The sequence below is a fragment of the Grus americana genome, chromosome 15 (assembly GCF_028858705.1).
Source record: "Grus americana isolate bGruAme1 chromosome 15, bGruAme1.mat, whole genome shotgun sequence".
NCBI classification, from domain to species: domain Eukaryota; kingdom Metazoa; phylum Chordata; class Aves; order Gruiformes; family Gruidae; genus Grus; species Grus americana.
In genome coordinates, this window is record NC_072866.1 from 6,858,878 (window position 1) to 6,883,258 (window position 24,381).

The following is a 24,381-nucleotide window of genomic DNA, read 5'->3' on the forward strand; positions in this document are numbered from 1 at the left end:
CTGGTTAATGACTATCTCCTTCAGTGAGAGCTTAATTTGCATATAGATATTCTCTAAGAAATGTTACTCATAAGCAGCTTTCCAGAAGAAAAACTGTAGCTTTTTACTAAAATGTCAGATTGTTGTGAACACTAATAATCTGATTTCCCTGGCTCCTTAAATGCTTCCTTCCCCCCCCCCGCCCCGCTTTCTTCAGTCCTGTCATGACAGAGAACACTTTTATCACCGTCGTTAATCTTCAAACAGACCTTTATTAACTGTTCCAAGTACATATGCTTAGTGAAGAAATAAATCATATATCACAAATAGTGTTGTTATGTAGTTAACTACAAGTTCAGAGTTGGAAGAAACTATAAACCGCAATATAGTCATCTTCTGTTTTATGGGGTTGTTTATTACCATTCTTTAGAACAAGGATAGGGAGATCCTCAGCAAGGCATAACTATGTTTTGTTCTAAGAGGTCTTACAGTAACCAGTCTATTCTGAAGAAATAACTTTGCTGTTTTAGAAGAATAGGTTGCAGAAAGATGGGGTTAGTTTCCTTATACAACAGGTCATTGAGAATCTGTGGTTTGTGCTGGGAAGGGTACTAAATAAAGGGCTGCTAGTTACAAAAGAAAATTCCTATTTTTTAAAAAACATATATGAACTGATCACTTACTACCAAAGCAGAATTTAAAATAAGACTTGGTCTTTTCCCGTTTAGCCTTTATGTTTTTCAGATGTATGGCTTGACTTCGATTTGATTTAGATGCAAACAAATAGTCTGAGAATTCCAGATGCAGCAAAATGGTTTGGATGTCACCAACCACTTTGGGATTTGAGTGTCTTTACCCAATAGGCTACTTCTAAGGCTGAGATTTTTCAGTGATACATAAATGCATTTAGTCTTTCTGTTGCTTCTCTTTTTCCTTGTGATAGAAATTCAAAACTAACTTGCTCAGTTTTGTGTTGCTAATTACACTCATCTGAGAAAACTGCTACGGTCTATTAAATACTTACCTCAAGGCATACTCCTGTCTTCTAATTTACCTTTCTTCTTTCATTCCCCCACAAAAGGAATTGACCCAGTCAAGCTGGAGAGAATTCAACTTCCAGCTCAACATGCTGAAGAGAGAAATTCATATAATCATGTACTTGCAGAAGGACTCATCAGGATAATGAATTATGCTGCACAACCAGGTATCACTTCTCAAATATTTGTTTTCTTGCCAAGCTGAAATTTTTGAAGGTGGAAAAAAAATAAAAAATGTTACCTAACCTCTTGTCTTTGAGGGGAAAGTGTCTGTTTAGCATGCTCTTTGATGAACAATAGGTAGATATGGTCTGTGAAAGACAATTATCAGATTTTTCTTGGTTGTTGAGGAACCAGAAACCATGGATTTCTGCTGAATAGTTGTTTTTTATATTCAGAACTATGCAGGGATCTGTTGTCTTAATTCCTACTTTCTGTGGTTTTGAATAAACAAAAATTATGAGATGTGGTTTCAGCTTAATGTAGGATTTCATCCTGAAAATATGATGTGTGGCACCTTTGCTTGTAAAAGTAATACCAGCGGAGTAGTCGTCTTGAAAACTATATAGTACCCTGGCTTACAGCAGTCATTTGTCTCTAGACGTGATAGCAAATTTTCCCCTGATTTTTTTTTTTAATTACCAATTGTATTTTCAGTTTTGAACTGTTTTGCAGAAAATGTGGTGGGGTTTTTTTTTTTCTGACTTCATCTTTTTTGTGAAATGAGGGATACAAGGCTCAGTGACCTATTCCATGGAAACATGTTTTTTTTGTGCAAGCCACAGCTCTTCTCCCTGCACTTCCCTCTTAAAACTTCAAATGAGTAGAGCTGTTTTTCCCCTGAAACTGACGCACTATTAAATTCCTGATTGTCTGCAGAATAAAATCTAATGCTTGTTTGACTTGCAAGACTGATCTACAGAGTATTAACTTGTTATGCTGATGTGCCAGTCACAGATTCAAAGCACATTTTATATATAAAGAGTTTGTACATACTGCAGAAGGAAAGACTGCAAGATGAGGAAATGCATTTATTTAAATAAAAACACTTCTGGGGAGGGGTTGAAATAGTGGGGTTTTATTAAGCTTGCTAAATGCTGTGTAGAACATCTTGTTTTCTCTTCTTTTTAGGGCTACTGACCTTTGTATCTGTAGTTTCTGACAGCATAGTGCAAACTTGTAAAATAGATGGGAGTTAGGGTCAAAAGCTAAAATGTCTGTGTGTCTCGGGTATATTGTCTTAGCATTGATCACTGAGCTCAGACTGTACATTTCTCATATTTTTATTTTTTTAAAATCCTTCTGAAACTATAAGCTTAAAATCTCAATGCATTTTTTCACTCTGACTCTCACATCCAGGCTGTATCTGAATCCTTTGGACTTTTTTTAAGGAAAAGCTATGCCATTATTAATATGTTGTATACAAAACTTCCTTTCATCTTGTAACTTTATCCATGCCAAACATCTGCGATTCTTTCATAATTTTAGTGTAATTTAAAATTAAACATGTGCTTGAGATTGATAAAGGCATTGTTTTTGGCTTCTGTTCTAATAGTATTAATCTTGTTTGACACCTCATTGCATGGTTCTGCTTTAAATTTTCCTCTGCTTTAAATTACTCTTCCAATTCTCTCTTTTTCTGTTTTTTTCTTTTTTTTCCTTTTTTATAGCCATCAGCATTGTAAGTCAGCAGCAGCATTCATCCTTGTCAGATAGGGTGTGTATGACAGAGGAGCAAAGTGTATGGCAATTCCAGAGAAAAGTAGAAACATTTAAGAACATCAGTAATGAGAAGAGCAATACTTAAACTGCTACTATTTTGTATATTGACATTTTCTTTTCATAGATGGAAAAATCCGTTTGGCAACTTTAGAACTTGGCTGCCTGTTGCTGAAGCAGCTTGTGTTTTCTAAAAATGGCAGCATCATAAAAGATGTTCACCTTGCTTGCCTTGAGGTAAGTATTTTCTTTCAAATTACCAGTCACAGCATTACTTGTCTTTGAGTCTTGTAGTGTAGTTGAATAAATTTATTTCACTTCTGATTGCAATAAGCATAAATGTGAAATTTGAGCTTCTAGAACATCTTTCCACTGGTGGCTCTATGCAGTGAATGTGAAGAATCATGTTCTGTTCTCAGCTTTGCTGTTACCTTGCTGTTTAAACTCTAACTTCACAAGCAGAGTTATGTTTAATTTTCTTTCTGAAGTTTGTATGTCATCCATCTCAACAATGTAAAGAAAAGTGCTTTTGAAACTAACAAGCTCATATAAGCTGTGTTTTTATAAGTGCAAGAACTGTGTTCTATCAAATTCTGGGCTGAAGACTATAAGTACGGGGATATTAGAAAACAGTCTCCTCTGTATGAGTGTTTGGGTGGTTTTTTTAAATGTGACTTCTGAGTAAATGTTGTGTTTGCTCCCTGAAACACCATTACTTTATCTTTTCTAGGGTGCAAGGGAAGAAAGTGTTCATCTACTTCGTCGTTTCTATAAGGTATATATGCAAAATGCTATTAAAAAAAAATAATCCTTTACATAATGTGGAATTAGCAGCAAGTCTGCAGCCCAGTCTCTACATAGTGCCCAAGGCAGCACTTTTTTAAGATGAGAACTCCATATTTGTGGTAGAGAAGAAAGTGTTTCACTGGAGGATTCCTCTCCTCTCCTGTCCTTCCTGTGCCACACTGCCATATGCCACAAAAAGGCTGTTATAAGTCTCTCGGGGGTTGTACTGGAGATCAAGTTAGCAGTCTTGTGCTTTTGTTGCAACTGCTGCATATTTCATGGAACAGAGACACACTATTAGAACACTTCTGGGATTTTATTACTAACACTAATGTGGAATGTGTTTCTTTTTTGGCATTACTTTTTATTTGTGTCTTATCTGAAATGATGATCTAAAATTTTACTTAATCTTTTTTCTTGTTGGAGACCTCTGCAGCTTTATGTTTGAGTTTGGTTTGGTTTTTTTGGTGGTGTGTTGTTTGGGTGTTTTTGTTTATTTGTTTTACAAAAAATAAGTAACTTGGGTTGACCTTGGCAAGCTACCAGACCCAGCTGCTCGCTTGCTCCCTCCTCCTCAACAAGATGGAGGGACAATGTAAGATGAAAAAGTCTTGTGGTTGGGATAACGATAGGGGGATCACTTACCAATTACCATCATGGGCAAAGCAGACCCAAAAATTAATTTATTGCCAATAAAAATAAATTTAGATAGTGAGAAACAAAGACAAATTAAAACAACACCTTTCCCCCGCCCCTCCCTTTTCCCAGGCTCAACTTTACTCCTTCATTCCTGACTCTTCTACCTCTTCCCCTTGCTGAGTGGTGCGGGGGGGGGGGGAAATGGGGGTCTGGGTCAGTCCATAACACTTCATCCCTGCTGCTTCATCCTCCTCACGCTTTTCCCCTGCTCCAGTGTAGGTCCTCTCCTCCATGGCCTGGTCCTTCAGGAAAAAAAAATCTGCTTCAGTGTGGGTCCTCCACAGACTTCAGTTCCTTCAGGCCATATCCACCTGCTCCGATGCTGCAGTGTGGATATCTGCTCCACCGTGGTCCTCTCTGTGGGCTGCAGAGGAATCTCTCCCCCTTTCTTAAACGTGTTTTCCCAGAGGTGCCATCAGTCTTGCTGAAGGCTCAGCTGTGTCCTGCAGCAGGGCTGTTGAAAGTGGCTGGAACCAGCTGTGTCCAGCTTGGGGCAGCCCTGACCTCTCCTCACAGAAGCCCCTGAACCCCCATGCCAGATCCTGGGCAGGAACACCCAGTATATCAATAAACTAAATCAAAAAAGCATGGCTACCTAGTCATAATGATTCATGATATGTCCATATCCCTTTTTTTGAAAGGGAGAAGAAATTTTTCTGGATATGTTTGAAGATGAATACCGGAGTATGACAGTAAGTGACACCCCTTCTGCCCTGCCAAATCCTCAAACCCAGATACAGCACAGCAGCAAGAACAAGTACTTAATGATAACTACTGAACATGCTGGTATCTCTATTTCCAGGAGCAGAATAACAAAATGTGGGTGGTTGGGGTTTTTTTGTCTCTGAGGAGTTGTGTCTACACTTACATAAATCATTTATGTGAAATTTCACAGCTCTGTTAAATAAAAGTCCATCACTTTCTGAAAGTGAGTACACAAAAATTACTTTATCGTGGGAAATGAGACATTGGATTAATATTTTTTCTAGTTATTAAACAATGTGAAAATCTTCCTATATCTTTCTGAAGCCCAGCAACATTTCAGTTTTGAGTGGTGCCACTTTACTTACCAGTAGAGAACAGGGTTCTAGCGAGCAAATATCAGGGCCTTTGTCTGCTCTAGGAGAGGTACTGCCTGTGCCACAGTACTGGCTGCAAAAGTTTTAACAGATTGCTAAACTTAATCTCAGACGTTTCATATTTAACCTGTAAATATGTCTTAAAACTAATTATTTGCTTCAGTTCTTAAGTTACAATTCAGATAAAATTACTTTGGGTAGTCAGTTACAGGGATTTTTTTTCCACAGTGGTACAGGGATTTAATGAGCAGCCACTAGCTGTCCTTTTGAAAAAGCTCAATCTACAGTTGGTGTGTTGCAATAAGTCCTTTAATACGGGAAGCATCTTGCACATATCTTACCAGCCTAAATAATAGAAGTATTTAGCGAAACATTTAATTTTTTAGTAGGTGAGTATTAATATACTTTTAGTTTTAGAAGTGACACTGATACTGGCATTATTTTTATGTTGCAAGTTCAGTATATGTGTGGGTTTTTTCTGTTGTATCTCTCTCTGAGACTGCATTTTTTTTTTATTTTCCATAAAAGACAGAGCTACACCCTGGAACTTGAACTTTATTTTCCTTAAAGTGTATTTATTTGCCTAGCTAGCAACTGACTTGCTGGGCGGGCTGATTTAAGTGTTAAGAAACACTGATGTTGTGTTGTCAGATGAGTTATGTAAATAACATGGTGTAGAGCTTCTACAAAGGCAGAAGTATACTTACTTTGTCTGAATGACAAAGAAAGGAAAAAGTTGTTGTCGATAGATAAGAACGAGTTCAGAGGAGCAGATAAACCAAACACTGTAGTCTGTAGTATTTTTGCTTACAGTAATGTGTTTTCTTTACCATTCTTCACCTTTATGATGTAAAATGCTGTTTAAACCAGTGTACGCTCATGTGAATTACATCTGAAGTAGTTATTTACTTGTTAGAAATTTTAGTTCTGTGTCTTCATCTAGTCTCATTGTCTATGAGATTTCTGTATCTTTCTACACATCAAGTGAATTTGTTAATCCAGTGGTTTAGACACTGAAGATTCATTGTTCTGAGATCAGAAAAATTGGCTAAAGACTATTTTTGATTTTGTATATGTGCAAAGCAGCAGTTCAAGACTGCACTGTGAAAAAAATTCTGGACCTTGTTTCAGTCTACTTTTTTTATGGTATCCGACCATGGCAAAGTGGCCAGGAATGCTTCTAGTTATGGTTGGCTATTTTCATGCCCACATGACTGCATTTTTCTTCTATGCAGAATATCGTACAAGCTGTGGGAAGGCCTTTTAGATGTTTTAGCTATTCCAGCTGGCTTTCTGGCAAAAAGAAGTATGTCTCCAGTGCGTGTGTATATAATAGAACTTGGATTAAATTGCCCGAAGGTACGGAAGGATAGATATTTCAGACATCATTTATTCATGAAAATAAGCAACCATGTAAGGGAGGGAATCTGTTAGTTGCAAGATTGAAGGGAACTGTCTAGTGTGAAAGCTATCGCATTATTCAAGACTGGAGAGCTCTTTTTGGAGAGAAAAAGATGTGGGAAACTTTCTTGTGATTGAAGTAGTAACAAATTTGAGTCAAAACTTAAAATCAAACTGGATTAACTTTGGGGTTTAGTACTTATGAAATAGCTTTTCTTTAATCTTTCAGAGTTTTTCCCTGTATTTTTTTCAGTATGGAAACTTCAACAGTGTATTAGGGAATGATGAGCAAATATGAAATAGAGATTACATGTAAGGAGCTTAAAATAAGACAGATGGTATAAAAAATTCTTATACCTCTATAACAATTCCTTCCTCTTAAAATACACGATCATGAGTTGTATTTGAAAGTAAAGATGCAAATGCTTATTGTTCTGTATAGTAATCAATGTTAAAATATTTTTATAGATTAAACCCATGAATGTAGAGTACTTGATGATGGATGCCTCAATCTTGTTGCCTCCAACGGGGACACCACTAACTGGTATTGATTTTGTGAAAAGATTGCCTTGTGGAGATGTGGAAAGAACACGAAGAGTGAGTAAGAATATTTTTCTTACATTTGTTCATGACAGAATGATGCCAAAGGCTTTGAACAATTCTAGAAATACAGATGTTTTTCATTGGAAGCTTTATCCATAAAATCATAAAGACTTGGTGAAGACATACCTGTGTGTAGAGTATATAATATTTACCTGTCCCAGCGGAGAAACTTCTTCTCTATGATTTCTTGTGTCTAGTCAATTCAATATGTTCTTGCACTGGGGTATTAATTTTTTAGACTGTGGAGACATCTACGTAAAAAGACATTTTGATGACGCTCATTAATATATTGTCAGCTTCATTTCATGATCTGATATCTCAGTCTGTCTTTCATTCTATTCCTATAGTAAGAATCTCCAGTGGAAGGCTGGCTGGCTTCAGATTGCTTGTGTTTCTAGACACAGCAAAAAAAATTCTACTCAGGAATGTTCATGTTGCCAAAGTAATTCATGATAGAGATCTTGAAAGTGAGGAGAAAAACAGCAAAATATCTATTTTTATGACTGACACAATCTCTAGAGGTGATGCTGACCTATATAACATCATTATCAGCGTTCTTGGGATAATCAGTTCTTGGCCCTTATCTGGCAGTGACCTATAAGCCTTGCAGTGCCATTAAGTTTTAAAGATATATTACTGCATGACATTATTATTTGAAAAGTGCTGTTCTTTGGGTAGCTTTCCATTTATGTAAGTGTATGTGTAAGTATATTCAAGTACTCTTGAGAAAAAAAAAACGTATTTCCAGGAATCTTCTGAAAACCTTTTGTTTTCATTACTTATAATAAGCCACACAACTCTTGTTATCACATCAAGTTAAGTTTCATAAAGTACAGTGAATTATCTTAAAAAGTATTGTTCTTAGAAAGCAAGAATGCTTCCTAGAATTCTCTCTGAGGCATTTAACAGAATGATACTTAGAAATGCACGTTAATGGAAACTGACTGCTCCATGGTTTTTCATGTGCTAAATAAGAAATAATTTATGTTGGTGGAAATTCAAAAATCAATGCAAATATTACTGTAAATTGTTTGGGATAGAAGGGTCTTTCTCATCAGCAAGAACTCCCAGAATGCTTCCTTGTTGGTCCTCCTTCCCTGATAGCTCTAGAAGTTTTAGAATTTCTTAGAATTCCTATACTACTTTCTTCCAGCTAGGCTACCTCTCTTAGATGAATTGCCATAACAATATGCTGAACTTCAGGTATGTCTTGTGACGTTGCTGCTGCAGCTTAACCTGCTGGAGGTCCTTTTTGCTTTCAAATGGATAGTGATTCAAGTCTGAGCATCCCATGGCATGATTCTAAAAAAGTTCTCCACTTGGTAGCGAAATAACACTTGAGAAGTCCTGTACTTTGATTATATCATGAGCTTTTAACTATTAGAGAGCAGATCTCTAGGCTCTCACTTCTTTTGCTGTAGAAAGTCCCTCTAAGTGGCAGTTCTTTTCCTCTTAACAACTTTAGGAGGAACTCTCAGAAATCAGATAACTCTTAAGTTATCAAAGGCACATATCCAAAATCCAGATGGCCAGCCTCTCTGACTTAAAACATTAAAATGACCAGAAGCTGTTAGGCTGCTTTCTGGAACCAGCTACTGCTGCTTGATCAAGCCTCCTGCCCCGTATCAGATGCTCTTTTGAAATGCTGATAGTCCAGTTACTGATTGTTGATCGCATCTCTTCCTTCTGATTTCTATAGTCCTAAAGATGGTACTGCTTACCAGCCATTTAGATTAATACAAACTAATTTACATGCTTATTTGGGAAGTAATGAACAGTATGGGTCTTGAACTCTGCACCTTGGAGTACATAGCAAGCAAAGACTTTGAGAGAAGGTTTTGAACTATCTGTGAGAACGCTATTTCATGGGAATATAGTAAGATACTGGTAGGTTTCCCTGCAAATTGCTATTTCTTTGCACATGGTATGTGTATATAAATGAAGGAATTGGTGTAAAGTATGTCTCATCATAATGCATAGTTCTTTAACATAGATGGCATTTTATATTTGTTCTTATTTAACCAAGAAAACAGAAGTCAGCTGAAAAGCATTCTAGGCCATTGAACTGCTGTTATTTTATTGAGATCTAGTAAAATGTTATAGGAAGTCACAAGTCATGTGCTTCTGGGTTTATATTGATATTGCTAGCAAACTGGGGGTTATCAGTATTGTGTAAAGCACAGTGTGGTTCCCTTTTCATCTGATGTTCTTGATTTATTTTTTTGTTTCTTTGCAAAGGCTGAAGTTCTAATTTTCTTCCCTACTCCTGTACATTATTTTGTCGTAAATGTGATTACATGTTTGGAGATGAGTGACATTAGTTTTATAAGGAAGTTATGCGAGGAAAATTAATGCTCTGCCTAGGAGGGAAAGAGGATTGTTGGGAAAATAAGTGAAAGCAGACTGAGTGATGGCTGCTCTCTGAATTAAAAAAAACTCAACCTGCTGAGTTTGACTTTTGGGTTACCAAAAATGCAAGAATGTTGCTGGTTTTGATTGAATTTGGAAACTTTCAAACCCAATACCATGAATTCTTTTTGAAGCATCTGGTAGTAAAACTGCTTTATAGTAATCCTATTTAATTTCAGTAAATCCTCAATACATTAGAATGCAATCTGCCTAAATGGGAGAGATCTCCCATTATAAAGTGACTCTGCTCTTACTCATAAGGTAGTGTTAATATCATATTTTTGTTATATACCTTTGACTTTCTTTGCTCTGAATAATCATATTACCCTGTTAGATTTCAACAGCATACCAAATTTATGTGCTCTGGTGGAACCAGATACATGACTTCCCTCTCTTCATCCCTGTTCTGCCAGAAGTTTCTGAAAACACCACCAGTATGATAGCTGGCCAAGCACTCACATTTCTGGTTCATGGGAGCTACAGTTCTGTTGATTTTAAAAGTAGAGGGGTGAAGGGTTTTGCCTGAAAGCATTTTAGATTTATTTTTCCTAATACTTCCTGCAATCTGGAGTTTCTGGGCACTGCAGCTGATCCATGAATTCGATGCTTTTACTGTAAGGCAGCAGTTAACTTCCAGTATACCACAGAATTACCATGTAGGAAACTGTTTTAAAAAAACCACCGGAAGTAATAAAAAATGATTTTTCATTTGCTATACTGAAAACACAGTTCTTGTAGTGGAAGAGTATTATAAATGGTGCCTTTCAAAATGTGGCTGATAAAATGATTAGTGTTCTTTGGCACTTTATATAGTCTTTGCTTACCATGTGTCATTTATTTCTAAATCAAAACAAGAATATTAATTTCACAAAGCAGCTGTTGAAAGTTCCTTGGGACTGGTGCAGCTTTCAGAATGCTTTGCCCTCATGTAGACCTTCTGAGAATATAGATGAAGTTCTCCAAGAATACTATATTGCACGTGCTTAGTTTTGATGAACACAGCAAATTAAAACTCAAAAATCCCTACTGTTTTCTCTCAAACTTGTAGATGTCCTAGCTAGACTCAGCCAGAAAAGTTATTATTGTCTTAAGTTCAAAATATGAGAGTCTATGAAGGTTGGTTGTGTAGTTGTCTGTAGCATACAGGTATTGTAAATAGTCTTAAAATAATGATTAAAAAAAGTAATCCAAGGTTGTTGTAATCATTTGCCTATCAGTCACAATCTGTGTAAGTGTGCCAGTAGGATAAAAGCTCTGCTGCTTCTACTTCATTGAAAATAAATAGTATGTTTCAACTTCTTCCATGTGCTTTTTTAACTAACTTTGAAATTGCATTCTACTTTCTCTATTTAAAAAGTAGATTTACTGCATGATAACAAACTCAGGGGTTGTAGAAGTGAGTATACGTTTGTAAGATCCTACTAAAATACGTAGGACTGAGTGCAGCAATAGTTTAATATTCTTTTCTTAATTTCTCAAGGCAATCAGAGTTTTCTTTATGCTCCGTTCTCTATCACTGCACTTGCGAGATGAGCCAGAAACTCAGTTACCACTCACAAGGGAGGAAGATCTGATAAAGACAGATGATGTTCTTGACTTGAGTAAGTAGTCCTTCAATTTCCCAAATAGTTTATGACATGGAAAAAATGCTGGCTTTTTTTTTTTAAAGTTAAAGACCCCAAATAGTTACCTTGTTTGTGTAATCGACTGCCAAGGATGATTGTATTAAGTTTGTCTTCTACTGGTTGGAACACTTCTTGTGGTTTGTTGTTTCAGGTGGGTTTTTTTTTTTAAAGACTGTTAATAAATATTCCAGTGTTTAAATATTAGCACATAAAGGATTCAGAGTCCTTCATCTGGTTTCCTGGTATGTTAGTTTTCTAAATTAACTGATCGTAGGAGGATTTTCTTCTATTCTGCTTTCACCTATTCAAAATGCACTTAAACCATTCACGAACTTTTAAGAGACTGGAGGTAATTATCTACGCTGATAATGATTTTACCAATACTGGGGTTTGGTCATCATCATGTCCCCCCCTGCCCTGGAGATCTTTTACTTCACATCTCTTCTGTCATTTTACAATTGGCATATGGAAGCTTTTACTCCCATAGTTGAACAGGATGCTGAGCTATTCCCAAGGGGAATCAGTCTGTAATGTCCAGAATGACCTTGTGATATTAAGTAGTACTTATTATAGAGTAAAGGCAAAGTACCTTCTTCCTGTAGTACTATGTAATACTACTGCACTCTCCATATTGAAGAAACAAAAAAGTTGGAAAAGAATCATGAAGTATACCAATTGTCTGCAAACTCTGTATAGCTGTGTTTATTTAACATTGGAATATTCATCTCTAGATGACCTTACGTGTTACTAAACAGTACAACTTCTAAAGTAACTCTGGCCTAAATCATAAAGCTGTCTCTAGTACTGACATAGTTGTCATGTTTTAAATTAATCTTATTATGGTGTGAGACATTTGCTTTTTGTTTAAAGGTTTAAAATATCTAGAGAAGTGTACTTTTAGGCTAGAATTGAAAAGTGCCTGATAATACAAATACTATTAACTCCATGTCTTGTAATCAAGTCCTAGAAGAATTTGACATATTGGTGTTAGCTGATAAGTACTTAACTTTTGTTCAGGCAGTTGTCTTAATATGAGCTTGCAGGTACCATTCATAGCTTTAGAGGGCATGTGATTGCTAAAATAGAGTGTATGTATTTGTTAGGGTTTTAATTTTTTAAGGTTCTTTTTCTTACAAAACAGGGAAAAAATGCTTGATGTTTCAGATGTTAATTTTTTTATTCTCTGTGTTTAAGTGCTTGTTGATCTTACTCCAACTAAAAAACCAGTTGCCCTAGTTCCCTTAGTAGATGTTATAGGATTATGTCCAGTATCTCAGAGACCTTTTTGTGTACCAAGTCCATCAAGAATATTAATAATGAGTGAAAGGAAAATAGTGAAATCAAATGAGTTAAGCAAAAGTTTTGTGATATCAGAGCTGCTGTGCAGTAGCTTAATGGATTAAATCCAGATTAAACCTTAAATAAAAAAATTCTATTTCAAAATTATTATTAAAACTTATTAAATTTAATTTTCAGAAAATATATTTGTCTGCAATACTGAAAATTTCAGAGGACACTCCCTCTGGCATAAAGTCCGAGCCACGTTGCTTAGAGCAGTGAAAGGTTTTGAGAATAAACTCGTTTCTCTGTAAATGTGGAAAGAATGCTATCAAAGCAGTTAACTGAACTTGGAAAAATGTACAAGCTGTAGGATATGGATAGGCTTTTACTAAGTAAATATAATCATTAGGCTATAGATGAGACAATATTAAGATATCAGTCCACTGTTTGCATTTTTGGTAGCTACATGGCTGATGGTGTGGAAGACTGACAGTTGAGTCATTGCAATTCCCACTTGCTGAATTTCTGTATTTTTAAAAGATTGAAGAAAATGTACAGGGAAAATACTTCTTAAAATGTGTTATTCAATAGTTGTATTCTGTTCTCTTCCTACTGGTACTGTTTTGGCAGTAAGAATGAGCTTAATGCAAACTCATCACTTCTGGTCTTTCCCAAAAAGCTTTCCCAAAGAGAGTGAACAGCACAAGATGTTAATTACATTATGCAATTATTAGTTGTCAGGTAAAAAATTATGTCCATAATTTAGTCACTGTTGACTTTCTTTAGGATTAGTAATATAGAATTAACTCATTTTCCTGTTTCAAATGAGTTAGGTATTTATTGTAATGTTGGCCCTTTTTCAGAGGGTAAGATGAAATAATGAATCAGCTTCTACTGGGAAAAAAAAAAAAAGGTGTTTTTCTTAAATTAACTGGAAATGTGATTATTAAGTAGTTGTTGTTAGGTTTTTAAGAACATACTGAACAAAAGGTAGATCGGATTTGACATACTGTTTCCAAATGTTATTTGTTCCTCCTTCCCGCCCTCAAAATAAAAGAAAAAGAACGCCTTTTGTCCTTACTCTAGAGAAATGACAATTACTTTCATTATAAAATGTTTTGGTAGCTCCAGATACACTCCAGAGATACTGTTTAATAAAGATCTAGTGCAGATAATAGACTTTATAAACAGTATGAATTATAGTAAGAAGTGTTACACACTTGAATAGTATTACAGTTTTATTCATTCCTTATATGTCCTGTTGTTACATATTTAAGTTTAAAGACAAAGTATCCACATAATGATCGCACTTCTGTGCCTTAGTCTATTCACTTCTTTCTGATCTTTTCACAGAAAGTTTTAGTCTTTATTTTGGGATGGCAATATGTAATTACAGCCATAGATTTTTTCAAAGCATGACTCTCTCTATATACTCCAGCATTTATTAGTAAACAATTTTTTTCTACAGTTGGCAGAGTTACAGAAGTTCAGTTAAACACATCACTTTACCCCCACTATTGGTGAAAACAGCCGGTATTTGAAGAGGGAGTCAGTCAGTCAGAGATCTCAAAATTTTGAACAGAGTTCTAGCCTATTTCCAAAAACTGAAAGAAACTGGAAAAGGCTATAAAAAGCCCTTTCTGATGAGTTTTCTCATAGCTTGTCTTTGAGTCAGAATCTGTCTTGAACAATCAGTGCCTGATGTAAAATTTCATACATTGGCTTCAAAAGACTTTTCTTTCCTCATTAGCTAGAAAGGCATAGACTGATTTCATTTTCAGATCAAGTTGACAGGTGTTAGACCTCTTCCAAAGAAGAGGCACTAGTATCTGTGTCCACACAATATGGTCATGTTTTAATTGTTTCCTTGGGAGGAGCATTTCTTGTCAGTAAATTGCTGAAAGAATACTTTGTAGCACAGATACCAATATTTGGATCTGATCTTGGTTTTACCAAGTCCCTTGCTGAGTATCCATGATTATGAGGTTGCTGTTAACTGTGTTTTCCCTGTTTTGTTCTGTTGTTTTGGGGGGTTTTTTAACCTTTTCCTTGGGACGTTTACCTTTTTCCCTTTATCGCTTCTTCCCATTTACAGTACTGCTCACTCTTTGTTCAAAGTCATCAGAGTTGTTTTGTGATTTTTAATTTTAATATTTTTAAGGCTACTAGCAAATACTCAGCATTCCTTGGGGCCTTTGAGTGAGTACAGTGATGAAGTTCTAGTGTGTCTGGTAGCATAAAGACATAGTTTCTAGTTCAACTCTTTTTGTTACCCAAGAAAGAGAGCCAAGAGAGTATGAGTGTTTTGGCATAAAGCACATGGGATACATGCCGTGGCATGGGTGCCATGTCTTGAGAGGAGACTTAGCAGTTGGCAAAACATGACCCAAAAAATTATAATTGTGTGTCTTTTTTTAATTGTCACTTTGGATATATTTTTGATCTAACATTTTCCTCAGTCTATATTATTGCAATGCTTTTTAATTTTTTTTTTTAACATTGAGATACCTCCAGTGGTTATGCTTATTCGTATACATATAGTGTCAAGAAGGAGTAGAGGTTAACAAGAGCCAGTAATTATTTCGGCTACTGTTTTGATTTTGAGAAATCCTGAAAAACTCACCTTATCAAAATGGCTTTTTTTTTTTTTTCCCCTGAATGCAATGCTTGTGCTTTATGGGATCTCGATGAGAAAGGTTGAAGTTTCTTGTAAAGAAGCATTTTAATATTTTGATGTGCATATGTTCATTGCAACTACACTTAAAGGTTTACAAGGTTGTCAGCACTATATATGACTGTATGTTTAGAAATGAGTCAGGTGTTCCACAGAAGGTTCATTACATATTGCTGGGTATGCTGCCACCAGAATGATATATACTGTTACCTTTCAGTATTGTTTTTTTACTGTAAATAGTTTTGAAGCACTTGTGTGTTATGTGATAACTGCCTGCCTTAGACTGCACGTGAGTTTGTAGGTGTCTCATGTAGGTGGCTTCTTTAATCTTATTCAGCAGCTCTCTGTTTGTGTGAAGTTCACTGGCAGCTCAAACGTTAACAGCCTCGGTGCTTGGTTTCGGGCTGCTGATTCTGTTGGTGACAATGTTTTAAATGCCATGGCCAAGAGGTAAATGATAATAATTTAAAGCAGTTATTTCTTTGCTAAAACTGAAAAAAGTAACATTATAGTTAAGTCTCCTTGTTCACTCTGTCTCTACCAAATATACAGGCTTCATTAAGGCCATCATAGTCAACAATTTTTTAATAGAATTTGAGGAAAATTTATCACAGAATAATTGGGGTTGGAAGGAACCTCAGGAGATCATCTAGTCTAACCCCCTTGCTCAAAACAGGGTCAGCTAGAATGAGTTGCTCAGGGCTCTTACCAGTCAGGTTTTGCATATCGTCGAGGATGGAGATTTCACAGCATCGCAGTGCAACCTGTTTCAGTGTTTGACCACCTTCACAATAAAAAAGGTTTGTGGGGTTTTGTTGGGTTTTTTCCCTCAGTGTTATCATGGAATTTCCTGTATTTCAGTTGTGCTCGGTGCTTCTCATCTTATTATTGGATACCACTGGCTTCTTCATCGTTACTCCCCCCAGACAGGTTTTTGTGGATGTTCATAAGAGATTTTATCATCGGACGTATAATTCTTCTATTAAATATCTTCCAAGGAATATAAATAAACTAAATGTACTTCATGAGAATACCTAGGTAGATGCTTGATTTGTTGCATTATTTTGTAAATAATGATACTTCTGTGAGTGAAATACCGGGATTTTCAAAGTTTTAACAGATGCTTTGGAGGTTTTAGAGTATACAGTTGCTAAGCTTTCTTCAGAGGTGAATGGGTGGCATTTTCTTCTCACTTTAAAAGTGAGGTATTGGCTTAAAAAGAGGTTATTTCAGAGCAAGACCAGCATACTTTTCCTGTTAAAAATGTAACTGTTCCCAGGCTTCCCTCCTGTTAGGAAGACCTGCATGTAAAACAAGGTCTTTGTCATTCCTCATACTTCTGCAGATACTTCCTCTCAGAAAAGTTTTCTCCCCAGAAATGTTTCTGGTTTGCTCTCTGGATTGTCATATTCAGGAATTTATTACAGATTCTGTCCAGCTGAGAAATCACACTTGCCAAATCTCACACAAAGCCTTTCCTTCTGGGGTCAGAGTACAGTAACAACAAAATAACGTAATCAGTCTAGCACACTCCAGTGTTGTCATTCCTCAGACACTGAAGTTTGTTTACATACAGCTTAATAAACAACACAGTTCAAATTTTTTTCTTTCTGTAATGTCACAGATAGATGCTTTCTGTAAAAAGGTGTTTAATTTTGGGCTTTTTTTTATAATGACAGAGCAGACATCAGTGAATTGAATTTGTTGATTTGAAAACTGATCTGTCTGAACTTTATGCTAATGTTAAAATCCAGATACTCATTACAAGCTGAAAATTAAGCTTTTATCAGTTCTCATTTGCTACAGAATCATGTTGATTTTAAATAAATTGAAATGACAGCTTATTTTCCCATATACTTCTCTAATAATTTATAATGCATTTAAGAGATGAAAATATCTTTTTAATGGCATCTATTTAAATGCTTTTATATGTGTGCACATATACATATATATAAATTACATATACACTTATGTTAAAAATAAAAGAGGCAGTTTGAGCAAAAATAGCTAGTCATTTTAGGTTTATTCTTTGCGGAAGAGAATATCGTATCTGATTTTGTATTCCTGCATCACTGTAGGTGCTAGTAAACACTAGTCTTGAGCATTTTCCAGATGATCGTGAGCCACTGAGATGAGTGTGAAGGTTTATGACTTTCTGACAACTAAATTTTTTCAACAAGGTTACACTACTAAGTTGGTGAGTACTAGCACACTTGGTACGAGAAAATGGATTATGTTCAGTGTGCTTGAAACTTGGTAAGTGTGGTGGTTGACCCTGGCTGGGGGCCAGGTGCCAACCAGAGCCGCTCTATCACTCCCCTCATTCACTAAACAGGGGAGAAAGGGTATAATGAAAAGCTTATGGGTTGAGATAAGGACAGGGAGAGATCACTCACTATTGTCACGAGCGAAACAGAGTAGAGGAATGAGAAATAAAATCAAATCTTAAAACACCTCCCCCCACCCCTCCCATCTTCCCGGGCTCAACTTCACTCCCGGCTTCAACCTCCACCGCCCCCCCCCCCCCCCCCCCCCCCCCCCCCCCCCGCCCCAGTGGCACAGGGTGACGGGGAATGGAGGTTATGGTCAGTTCATCACATGTTGTTTCTGCCACTTCTTCATCCTCAGGGGGAGGACTCCTCTCATCGTTCCCCTGCTCCAGCATGGAGTCCCTCTCACGGGGTGCAGACCTTCAGGAGCAAACTGCTCCACCGTGGGTCCCCCACGGGTCACAAGTCCTGCCAGCAAACCTGCTCTGGTGTGGGCTCCTCTCTCCACGGGTCCACAGATCCAGCCAGGAGCTTGCTCCAGCGCGGGTTTCCCACAGGGCCACAACCTCCTTCAGGTGCCTCCACCTGCTCCTGCGTGGGGTCCTCCACGGGCTGCAGGTGGAATCTCTACACCCCCTCATCCTTCCTCCATGGGCTGCAGGGGAACAGCCTGCTTCACCATGGTCTTCACCACGGGCTGCAGGGGGATCTCTGCTCCGGTGTCTGGAGCACCTCCTCCCCCTCCTTCTGCACTGACCTTGGTGTCTGCAGAGTTTCTTACAGCTTCTCACTCCTCTCTCCAGCTGCAAAAGCTCTCTCTAACTGTTTTTTTTCTTCTTAAATATGTTATCACAGAAGTGCTGATTGGCTTGTCCTTGGCCAGCGGCAGGTCCATCTTGGAGCTGCCTGGCATTGACCCTATCAGACACAGGGGAAGCTTCTAGCAGCTTCTCACAGAAGCCACCCCTGTAGCCCCCCCACTACCAAAACCTTGCCACACAAACCCAACACAGTAAGTGTCTGAGAGGAAATCACATCTTTTATAAGAAATTCCAGCAGATGCTCCTTTTAAATGCCAACATCCACATGTTCCTGAATAACATCAGGAGGCAAGTTTTTTTCGGGACTTAGTGACATAACTCACCTGTAGTATGTGTGGTGTTCAAATTTCATATTTATTGGTGGTAATGGGAAAGAGCTTAATTGGACTGTTTTGCTTGTTTGCTAATAGTTAATTATTTAATGTTTTACTTGTGATAGTGATCTTTTGTCTGTTAGATGTATAAGTACTGGTTTGAAATATTTTTAAAATACACCTGCCTGGTAGGAGAAAATGCTAGATTTGTATTTAACAACTTGGTACCTGTTTAAAAAAATATATAATCGAGGTATTTAAATAATTTAAAAAAAAATTGTCAGAAGGCCAGCATGAGAATCTTGTGATAATTCAAGAAAATGATGCTGCAATATGGAGTCCCTTTGCCTGGTAATCAGTAGTCTTGTGTTTACAGGAAAAGAAGTTTTAGAGCAAGCGTGCTTCTGCTTGCTTGCAGTACCCTGTGTGTGATTAGCATTTATAAGTTGTCCCTTATTTTCAGTTATTTGGAGGTGTACAGAAATAAATCTTTGTATTCAGAGGAAAAAAATTACCAAGAACAGTAATAGGGAAAACAGAAGAAAAACCCCCACAACCCAAACCACCTTTAATGTGACTTGTCCTTTGGTTTACATTCTGAAATGTGTCCCCTGGGTTTCTCCTCAGTTTATCTTCCCTTCTCAATTCACGTGTATACAGTTCTGTATTTTTCCCCTCCTTCTAAGGTAATCCTAAACCTGTTTGCCCTTTACCTAAATCTTCCTTCTTGTTCAGTAAATCCTGACAGTCTTTGTTTTTTATAAAAAGTCTTTAGCATTAATAGTGTCTTTGAGTCCTATTTCTTTATCTAAAACAGGTGGTGAAAAATTCATTAAAGAATTCTTCTTTTAAAGTGGTTAGTATTTCTTGCAAGAACAGTAATTTCAAGTCACTCTTAGCAGTTATTCATGCTTTTTTCTGCTGTTCCTGATTGGAACAGTGCTCCCCTGCTCAAGATGAGTGGTGGCATCCTGTCCTGACCAAGAGGAGGGACTAATATGTGAACTAAGTTTCTGACTTTCTACTGGACAAGAGAGAGATGGCAGACATAATGAGAAAGTAATTCTGAGCCTGTCTGAAGGAGGGCAGTTTATTGTGAAGAGTAACATAAATAATTCATTTTAAACTGTTCAACAACATGATCAAAACAGATTGTCAAACATTTTGGATAGAGAGTGTGGTACAGATAATTGTTTCACAGGACTTACATAAAATTTGAAATGGCTTTGTAAACTCTGAGTATATTTGGGGAATATGTTGTAGTTCTGTCAAGGATCACATATATATGATTATATATATTAATATATATCATATATATATATTCCTCTATAAACTCATTTCATCAAAGTGCAAAACTTTAACAGGGAAGTTCTTTGCAATTAAAGACTGTCATAGTAAGTAAGAAAGCAGAATATCATACCAAATGGGCTACATGCTGTTGGAAAAACTTCTTTATGTAAAGTGGGAGGTGGTACATTAACTATCTGCAGTCTAATGCTTATCTTGGATTGCCAGCTATGCACACAAAGTGCCAAAAGTTTTCTGTAAGAGCTTTTAATGTCTGCAGATGATTTCTAGAATTGTGATGACTGTAAATTATAAAATCATTAAAAATCAAGCCCTGAGGCAGGTCAGGTACCTTTAGACAATCTCCTAAAGCAGCTGTTATATTCATAAAGACTTCATAGAATACAGTCTTTCCAAGCAAACCAGCTGCCTGTGTTCATGCAATATTCTCACCTAATTTAAGTGTTCTTTGCTGCAAGCAGCTGAAGTCTTTCAACTCTCCTTCCTAGGCTATATTTCCTAAAAGTTGTATTTTTCTTGGAGAAAGTCCAGAGAAGTTTTGGATCCATGTCTTGGAGGTGTAGTGTCCAAACTGGTTGCAAGCTTCATTTTGCATGAGAAAAAAATTAAGCATTGCTGTTAATATCAGAAATGACACTACACTTTTTTGCAGCGGTGTCACACCAGTGAGCCTTTCAGTCTCTGGTTCACTTTGATCCCGAGATCAAATGTCAATAGTACTGAAGTTTACTGTGCTTTAAATTCTTTCATCTAAATGCAGTTGGGTATCTGTAACTGTTTTATAGCATAGCTGTAAGTATTCTCAGATCAGTTCACTGGAAATGTGTTTAACCACACTTTCTCTTCTGTTTTTGTCATAAAGGATGACTGTAGTTTATGACCCTTCAGCAGCTCTTAGCTAGAAACAGTAAATGGGGTACATTCAGTTGTATAAACTTAAAAGATTCCTGTAAGAGTTGCCTAATAAATGAGTAATTTTCCTTTCTGTTCTTTGATAAACTCTTACAGTAATATTTTTGTCAAATCTAAAATGAAAACGTTCTGCTCTGGAAAACAACTTCTGCCTTTTGAGTTCTTTACCTTAAGTACTACATTTCTGTAGTCAGGCAGTTGAATTTGTACAGCAGTAATTCCAAGTATCTTAATCTGCTTGCTGTTGCACTAAAAACTGTATAAATACTGGACAAAACCAAGTATTTGAGAACTTCACAACTCTCTGTGGTCTTGTGGCCTGTTTGTTGAGAATCTCACAACAGATTATCCACAAAATTCAGCAACCTCACATTTTGTATTCAGAGGGGTCCAAATCCAGTTACCTCAGGTCTTGAGAAGAATAGGGCTGTTCCAGGAATTTGTATCGACTAAAATAAATATGTTGATGGACTAATTGGATTAAAGAAGGAAAGAAGCAATAAATAAAGGATCCCAACTTGAGAAGTAACCAGACATGTTCGAGTCCTGTTTTGAAAAACATCTGTAATTGTTGAAAGCCTTAAGGTCTCATTAACACTGATAACACTTTATGCTTGTTATTGAAACTGCTTAAAAAAGGTATCAGCTATAGAAGTTTATGCAATATAGAGGTTAGGCCACATAGTAAGCCTATCCTTGTTTAGTCATACCAACTCTTTGAGAATTAATTCCTTTTCAGTTAATAGCTATATTCATAGGGATTTTCTTGTTTTATTCTGTTTCTGTGGCTTGGAAGAAAAACATTGCATATATCCTGTGCATTACCTACAACTTCTCTGAAGCTAGTTGTGTTTGAACCAGAGTGTATTCCTAGAAAAATGTTAGCTCTTGATTAGAGACTTGGTCCTGTGAGGGAACAGACTGCTGATTGTGCAGTTTCATCAATCAATTAATTTCACCATGGAACTGTTGCCATTTGTAGCTTTTGTCTATTAGACTTTGCCCTGTATTAAATGTCTTATCTGTTTGTACTATTTATGTATGGATTAAAATCTTCCTGCCTCCCAGGTATTCTTTAAACTAAGTTAGTTGAATTATTAAGCTTTTTGCTCATTTAAAAAAAAAAAAAGTTTTTCTAATTTTCATGTCAGTTTATGTTGTGGTGGTCTTTCAAGTTTCTTTCAGCTTGCTTCTTTAAAACTATATATACTTAAGCTGGCACAGTGCTACAGTAATACACCAGAGTAAAGCACAGGTATTACCCCATTGTGTACATTCAGAGATCACGTATGCCATTTTATTGTAGAAATACATTCACTTGGTTATCAACTGTAATTCTCAGTCTCTTTCAGAGAAGTTAAATCCTGGCTACAATCCTTCCTACTAGAAAGCTTCTGTTTTTCATTCCCTGATGTATTTAACATTATGCATTTCAGAATAGTCAAATATTTTGGGGTGTTTTTTGCCTAAATTCACAGGCCAGTTCAGAATAGATGACACTTGCATTATTCTTGTTTTCCCCTGACTTAGAAATATGATAATAACTTCAGGCTTTCCAGTTATAAATAAAAAGGTGGAATAATTTAGGTATTGGAAAGTAATTTCTGGAGGGATGTATTAGGTCTATACCTCTGTTACCACTTCTAATGTGTATGTATAAAATGTATACAAATACAGATACACTTTTGGATCAAAAATTGAGATAGAGCTTTTGATGCATTTAATAGGTTATCTTTTATTCTTCACATTATTAAAATGGCATTGGTACAATAATATTGGAGTAGGATTCTGTTGTGTAAACATAGCCTACACTGCCATTTTAGATCTCCTATGATTTTCTGCCTGGTGGCTCAGCTGCTTCTATAAAAAGGGATAAATCTCCCATAGGTTCCTGTAATAATATTTGCCAATCCTGTATGGATTTCTTGAGCCTTCTAGGGCTTATGAGAAGGTAATAGCAATCAATCCTCATATAACTGAATCATGTCCTGTATGTATTGCAGAGAAGTAGCAGTGTTGTATTTATTGATTAAACTTGTTTTCTCGAATTTCAAAAGCTCGCACTAAATCCACACTGGATTAGCATTAATTATCATGTTTTAATTGTATTAAGGTTCAATATTTCCTCCCTTTCTCTCCTACCACCCAATCAATTTTGAATGTATCCTGCTAGTAAAGCATAATTAGTAGAATCATAGAAATGTGAGTTAGAAGGGACCTCTCAGCTGTAGTGTGTGGGATTTTTTGAGGGGAAGAGGAGGTTGGTTTTGGGAGGAGTATTTGTTTTGTTTTAAACTTGAAAACCTTTGGTGACAGAAATTCCACAGCCTTTCTTGGTAACCTGCTGTGCTGTATTATGCACAAAAGAATTTCCTCTACCTCCCAGACCATAATTTGTGGTTGCTGTCCCCAGTTCTATGACCTGCCACTGCAAAGAGCTATATGCTTCCACTTGTAGCTTGTATCTATCCCACAGATGTTTCTAGTATGAAATATAGTGTTAACTACTTGTTTAAATGGATAAGTAAATTTAAGTTTTACTGTTTCGTATAACCTGCAGCCTCATACCTATCCATTTAGCTAATTCTTCTAGTTTTATTTTTAGTTGTTTGGTTTTGTGGTGTTTTTTTCTTGGGAAACGAAAGAGGAGAAAAACATTAGTCAGGTATTTTTTTTCCCATCATTTTGATTCAGATATTGAACATAGGGTTGAACTTTAGCAGGATTATTTTTAATGCATTGTGTCAATAACATGAAAAATGCTACAGCTGGGTTTCAGATGCAAGAGCACCGAACGTCAGTGTTCAGTATGGAGATACTGCTATAAGTATTAGAGGTAAACAGAATTCAATGTATCAGAATAGCTCCCTTCAGATAGATATAAAAATCTGAATAAGAAGGCAGCCTTTTTGAAAGATACTTACCTTACTGTAACTGATACCATTTATCAAATTGATTTCAATATAAAGACACATGTCTAAAAATATAGCGTGTTTAAAAATAGTACGCGTACATGAAATAGGAGGGGGGGGAAAAGCCTCATACACCTTAGCAGCAATTGATGCCTATAGCACTGAACCCTCGTTTTAGAAAAGGCTATCTGAACGAAAAACTCCAAACTGCTGAGTCTATCAATGCCTTAGCAATACTAAGGAATGAGACTGCTAAGGAGAATGAGTGTGTTGAAAAACTACAGCTAAGATTGAAAGCAGTGAGTTCACTGTTTTGCTTCTAATTGGATGGTTTCTATCCTTAAAAAAACAAACCAGAACCAAAACCCAATGAAAACTATTGCAGGAAATAGTTAAAATGCTGCAACTTAGCTGGCTAAATCCATCAAACTGTGTGGAGTACTACCTAGAATTGCGAAGATGATGAATTCTGTGGGACAGTATGCGTGGTCATAGAATCTTTTACTTACTATAAATGGTACTAGATGAGAGAGGGGAAAAAGACCTGTGTGT

At 36.6% G+C, this 24,381-nt stretch overlaps 1 protein-coding gene across 11 annotated transcripts in view; it reads left to right on the forward strand.

Annotated features, from left to right (window-relative positions):
- The window catches only part of CLEC16A (C-type lectin domain containing 16A), a 96,416-nt gene that overhangs the window by 31,265 nt on the left and 40,770 nt on the right, over window positions 1-24,381 (forward strand). For all 11 annotated transcript variants that reach the window (XR_008579403.1, XR_008579404.1, XR_008579402.1 and 8 more), the window contains 6 exons: window positions 1,061-1,183; window positions 2,863-2,972; window positions 3,466-3,510; window positions 4,862-4,912; window positions 7,169-7,297; window positions 11,193-11,313. Coding sequence is in view for 7 of the 11 variants with exons in the window: in XM_054843013.1 (XP_054698988.1) it covers window positions 1,061-1,183; window positions 2,863-2,972; window positions 3,466-3,510; window positions 4,862-4,912; window positions 7,169-7,297; window positions 11,193-11,313 (579 nt within the window). In the remaining 4 variants the exon portion in view is untranslated. The remainder of the gene's footprint in view (window positions 1-1,060; window positions 1,184-2,862; window positions 2,973-3,465; window positions 3,511-4,861; window positions 4,913-7,168; window positions 7,298-11,192; window positions 11,314-24,381) is intronic.